The following is a 6,000-nucleotide window of genomic DNA, read 5'->3' as shown; positions in this document are numbered from 1 at the left end:
GGGGGACACTGAGGAATGGGATATGGGGGATCTGAAGGATGGAGGACACTGAGGAATAGGATGGCGGGGGGCTGGACAATAGGATATGGAGGGGACACTGAGGAATAGTATAGAGAGGGTCTGGGGAGTGGGATATTGGCTGGGGGACACTGAGGAATGGGATATGGGGGATCTGAAGGATGGAGGACACTGAGGAATAGGATAGAGGGGGGCTGGACAATAGGATATGGAGGGGACACTGAGGAATAGTATAGAGAGGGTCTGGGGAGTGGGATATTGGCTGGTGGACACTGAGGAATGGGATAGAGGGGGAGGACTGAGGAATGGGATATGGGGGATCTGAAGGATGGAGGACACTGAGGAATAGGATAGAGGGGGGCTGGACAATAGGATATGGAGGGGACACTGAGGAATAGTATAGAGAGGGTCTGGGGAGTGGGATATTGGCTGGTGGACACTGAGGAATGGGATAGAGGGGACTGAGCAATGGGATATGAGGAGGACACAGGAATAGGATAGGGGAGGCTGGAGAGTTAGATATGGGGGGCTGAGGAATGAGTTATAGAGGGGGGGCACTGAGAAATGGGGTATCTATGGGAGCCTGAAGTATGGGATATGGGGGGGGGTGTCTGGCAGGGGAAATTAAAGGAGTTACTGCCCGTTATCCGCTGTTCACGTTGCTCTGGCTTAGCTGGTACTGGTGCTGGAATGGGCTAAGGGTGTTTTCCTGGCAATTTAATGGGGCTGGCTTTAGGTCATGTCACCTCCTTTCCCAATCCTGGTCCCAGCCCCTCCAGGAGCAGGACCCTTAGAGCTTCCCCATATCCCACTCGGTGAGTGCTCTGGAGGTGTTTTCCAACACCCTGGGAGCCCGCTGTCTGCAGGCAAACATTTCTGCTTGATTCCAGCTGTCAGCATTGTTTATGTGAACCCCACCTCCTTCTCCCCCCTCCCTCAGTCTTGGAAGAGGCTTTTTCCATCCATGTTCTTCCCAGTAATCCTGGCAGACAGCCGAAGTTGCTGTGCCCCAGTCCTGTTGTGTTTTCGTGTGTCTTGGCCCATAAAACGGGTGCAGAAACCCACAGCTGACGGTGTTGGGCCAGCAGAGAAAACCAGCTTTTTGTCCTTGCGTTCAGTCCTTGCAGGAAGTGGTGTGTTTGTACCTGGAAAAGTGCTCCTAAATCCCGTCCTTGCTGGAGTCGTTCCACAAATCCCCTCTGCACGCACGCGTGAGGGTCCACGGGTTTTCTGCTTGTGCTGAACACACGTCCTTTTTGGTGGAGGGAACCAAGCTGACACTGCAGAGGCTCCTTTGGAATACGAGCTGAGGGCGATGGGATTTGGCTGGAGCCTGTCATGGAGGAGCGGGAGGGGAGGGCACTTGGCTCTCACCCTGCCAGTCTGGGCAGCAGCGGCACCGAGGGTGTTGATCCCGATGAAGTAGGTGACATTCCTGCCAGTGCAAGCTGCAAAGGAGCACTGGGATGCTGCTGGACCCCAGCGGGATCTCTGCAGAACCCCGACAGGCGGGTGTAGCCGAGGCACATCGTGGGCTTGGGGACAAGAGGACCTTCCCTGGAGAGCACAGCACGTGTAGGCCGAGTGAATCGCTGGGTCCTGGCGCCATCCCATAAATGGAAAATGGGTAAAAGTGTCCTTTCCTTACTCTCTACTTCAGGTGGCTCTTGCCAGGTGTTTCGTGAGGCGTTAGAATGCTGATTTTTTTTTTTTTGCTGTAGAATCTCACCTCGTTGCACCTGTCCGTGGTGGTGGCAGGGCTGTCTGTCATCCCAGGATAAATGCTGTAATGCAGCCAGTGTGTCCATGTGGGTTGTTCATTTGGAAATCTGGATGTGCCTTGTTCTCTCAGGAGCTTCCCTGTGTCGGGTGGTCCCTTCCAGGAGGGCAGCAGGGACAAGTGTGTTGAGTTGTTCCTTAACTTCCCTGTTTATCCGATTTTTCTTTTCCCTACCTAGTAACTTTTGCTGGCAGGCAGGAGTTTAAACACTTGGAAAAGTCCCAGGGCTTTTCCTGGTGTTCCTTTTGCCCTGTGCGTGACAGAGTATCCTTTGGCAATGACTCAGTTCTTAAAGTGTACAAGTATAAAGATTATCCAGAGAAATTATTTTCTTCCTGTGACCCTTGGGACTCTTCTCGTGAGGTGGAGGTGGCTACAGGAAAGGGGAATTTGTGAGGATGCTCTGACTTTGGAAAAGTATGGAATGTACCTTCTCTTCGAAGTCCAGAAGTTAGGGATAAGGTTACCCCCGTGGCTTGCTCTGTTTGGAAGAATTAAAGGATTTGGGACCTGTAAACAGAGTCAGAAATCATTCCTGGAGCAGTTCAGTTTGCAGAGGTGATTTTCCTGCTATAAATGTGATCACTGGGAAAGGTGGAGCTTCCTAGCTGGCTTCCTGCTCTTCAGATCTGTTTGAGACTTTGGAAAACCAGTTGTGTGCTAATATCTCTGTTCTTATTCCACATAAACGACTTGGGGCTGGAAAATACTCTGCTGGGGGAACTTGCTCAGTCACAGTGTGGCCTGGCAGCTCCTTTTGCTGCTAGTAAATGCCAAGGGAAGGAATCATTTAGATGAAGGGATCACGCAGTTGGACACTGTGTATGATTTTTCTCCTAAAATGTCTGTGTTATCTTGACTTCTGTATATATTTCATAACTTATTTTCAACAAAAGCAGGTCTTTCCAGGAAAACACCCACCCAGTCGTGATTTGAGGATGCTGGGAGGTGCCAGATGTGCCTTTGCCACCACGCTGTGACTCTGTGGGTTAATTGCTTTTCCTGAGCCTTACTTTAATTTGGATTTGATTGGTTTAACGTCACCTCTTGATTATGGATGAGGTTTTTTTTGTCTCTCACGTTAATAATTCCATATTGCCCTCACACAGGTGTGATGTTCCTAAGGTTGTGTGGTGTGGCAGCAGAGATCTGTGGAGCTCAGGAAGTTAAAATAAATAGGAAAAGAAGGCAAAAAGAGGGAATGGCAGTGATCCTTTGGGCTAACACAGTGTTTGTGGGAATTATTTCAGCCTGTTTGGTGCACAGAGCATGGAATTTGCAGCCAAGGAAGAGGCAGCCTCTGCCGGCGTGTTCCTCTCGGTTTATTCGGTGTTGTGAGAGTCTTCCCAGATGGCCTTGGAAACGAGGGTGTGTGTGGGCAAACCAGCTGGTTTTGGAAGGATGGGATTGGCGTTCAAACCAAAACATTCCTTATGGAGATTGTTCTTATCTGTGAAAACACCTCTCAGGATTTGCTAAGGGCAGGTCTGGAGGAAGAGGTGGGGATTTATCCGGAAGAGAGATTAGGGAGACAGAAGATCCTGAGGCAGGCAGGGAGGCTTCTTCTCCTTCTCCTGGAGGCTGGCTGTGGCACTTCCAAGACAGCATTCCTTGAGCTTGCTGGGAACTGAACATTGTGTGGATTTTTCCATGCTTTTGGGTTTCCATGGTTTTGGGATTCCATGTGTGCCGAGCTGCCTGCTCGGGATTCACCACGCCGGAGCACGCTGCTTGTCTGGAGCAGGGGAACGTTGCTCCAGAGCCCTGGGTCACCCAGCCGTGCTTTTCCAGCCTGTGGGAATCTGCTGGCAGGGCCAGGGAAGCTGGGACATCCCGGCCTTGTGCAATCCCACTAAGCCGTGTTCGCCAGCTGGTTGTGGATGAGGGGAGCTTTGTCCTGGGAATTGGGTTTTATGGGAATGGCACTGCCCTTTCCCGAAAGGATAGGGTTGTGTGGTTCTGCCAAGTGAGCTGGAAGTGCAGATGGGATATCTTTGTGCAGAGAGCCTGTGAGAGTTTAATGCCCCACCTGGGCGGTAATTTTCTGTATTGTGCTTTTTTTGTAAACGTGCTCCCGAAGTTTTAAGGGGAAAAAATGTGCTTAAAGTGTGTTACCTGTAATTCCTGGTCACCTGTCCCAGTGGAACTGCTCTAAACTAACACCTGGAACACAGATTTCTATAGGTTTAAATATGAAAATGCTCAGTAATTGAAATTGGAGCATTTGGGGAACTTCTGGGCTCTGTAGGACTTCGGAAATGTCGGAGACCTCGGTCCTTCCTCCTGATTAGAAGGAAAACGCCTGATTTGCCAGAGCTTTGCTGTTGTCCCGTGGTCCTGGTTCTCTGGAGGTCCCTGTCCCTGGGTTTGTTTGAGGAGAGGCGCTGGCTCGGGGCAAGGAAAATGCCCGGTGCTATTTTGGAGTGTCCCGAGTCCGCAGGGAAATTCAATCGGCGTCGTGTGACTTCGTGGATGCGCCCAAGACGTGCGGCTGCTCTAAGAATAGGGACTGTTTTGTTAACTCTGAGAGTTGAAACAGGTTTTAAAACTGCAACCTGCAGCTTAAAACCAACAGGGATGTTTGTGTGGTTGGATTTCTGTCGAAGGTTTCCAGACACTCTCTCTATCCCAACAGTTTCAATCGTGATCTTAATTTTGCATGTCAAAATATGGGTTGGTTTAAAACTGGTGTGTTTGCCTGTGTCTTATTCTTCACACAAACCCTCTGCTGCTGTTGGAGGGATGGGTTTGTTCTGCTGTTTGCCATATTTTCTTAGAATTCCCAGCTGATTGTGTTGGTTCGTGGAGGGTAACAGAGAGCTCTGACATCCATTTTAAAAAAAAAACCTCTCTCAGATATGCTTTTATGACCGTCATCATTTGGAATGAAGAAATAAATAATGAAAAAGTTGCTGATGGGACTAATTGAGTTTGCTGACAGATTCTTTCTCCAGCAGCAGCAATTAAGGAAACTTTTTAAACCCAAGGGGCAAACTAGACTGGCTCTCCTTCGGAATTTCGTTCCACTTAAGAGAACCGACCAAAATATTAATAAATAAATTCTTTGCATTGCGTTCCAGTGATTGTTGTTGTGTTTAATGGAGTTGTTGCATCATTTGTGACAAACAAGCAGTGGATAACAAGGGTGCGGCCCCTGCTCAAGCTGATTTTACTTTGTGGGAGATTGAACGAGGCCAACGGGGTGTTGCTCCCCCCTTTCCATCCAGGGGTCTGCCCCAATCTCCCCCCAAAAAAGAGGTATTTAAACCATTTTCTTAGGTGTCACGGGCTTCATTTGGAAAACAAAGGCGCTGATAGTCATTTCCTTGCAGTTTCTCGGTGTGACAGGAGAGTGACTTAGCATGAAAAAGAGAAGTTGGGATCAAACTTAATCCCATTAACCGGGGAAAGAAAACCCACTTTTTTTTTTGTGAGCAGCGGTGTGGGGAGAGGTGTTTTGGCTGCTGCTGCTGCTGAAGTTGCTCTTGCTGGGTGTTTGAATGAGCAGGGCAAGTGGATTTTGTAAAAACCAACCTTATTTATTTCGCTTCCATGTCCCAATTTTTTGAGTGGGAAAGAGACACATATGCAGCAACGAAAGGCAGAAAACTAAGCTACCTTATTTTCCAGCTTTTTAGAACTTCGGTGTTTGTTGTAAATCCTCTCCCTGGCCTTTACATATTTTTGTGTGCAGAGTTCTGGACGTGAAACCTCCTAGAACTGGCTGCAGTTTGTGCCCCCTTTGCCTCACGCGTGTTGCCCGAACTCCCGCGTAATCCCGAGGGGAAGATTCCCGGTCTGGCCAGCTCAGCTCTTTTCAGCCTCCCGGGCTCCAGGCCAGGAGAACATAAGCCTTTCCACGTAATTCCTGCCGTGCTTACCTCGCTGGGATGTTCTCAGCTTGTCTTCCTCCGGTGTGTTATTGTACAGCGTGTGCGGAGATGAAAACAATCCCTTTGTGCCGTGAAATCCATCCTGGCTTCGCTGGGACGAGCACTTCCACGTGCTGCTCCTTTTTGTTTTATTTTTTTGGTTTTTTTTACCTCCCAGGCTGTGGGGAGACGTGGTGTGCCTCTGTATTTCCGTGCTTTTCCCCCTCTGAGGTAGGTTTATGTGGGGCTCTCATCGCTGTGTCGCTGCTCACAGCTCTCTGTCAGAGCTGCCAACTTGCTCTTCCCAGGAGACAAACCCCATCTCCAAAA

At 49.4% G+C, this 6,000-nt stretch overlaps 1 protein-coding gene across 1 annotated transcript in view; it reads left to right on the top strand.

Moving 5' to 3' along the window:
- The first annotated feature begins 1,484 nt into the window (after positions 1-1,484).
- Positions 1,485-6,000, top strand: part of PTDSS2 (phosphatidylserine synthase 2) — a 32,229-nt gene continuing 27,713 nt past the window's right edge. The window contains exon 1 of the mRNA XM_017838260.1: positions 1,485-1,645. Coding sequence (XP_017693749.1) covers positions 1,635-1,645 — 11 coding nt within the window. The 5' untranslated portion in view covers positions 1,485-1,634. The remainder of the gene's footprint in view (positions 1,646-6,000) is intronic.

Source organism: Lepidothrix coronata, unplaced genomic scaffold (genome assembly GCF_001604755.1).
Source record: "Lepidothrix coronata isolate B3197 unplaced genomic scaffold, Lepidothrix_coronata-1.0 Scaffold329, whole genome shotgun sequence".
Classification (NCBI taxonomy): Eukaryota; Metazoa; Chordata; class Aves; order Passeriformes; family Pipridae; genus Lepidothrix; species Lepidothrix coronata.
This window is presented reverse-complemented; position numbering and strand designations above follow the sequence as displayed.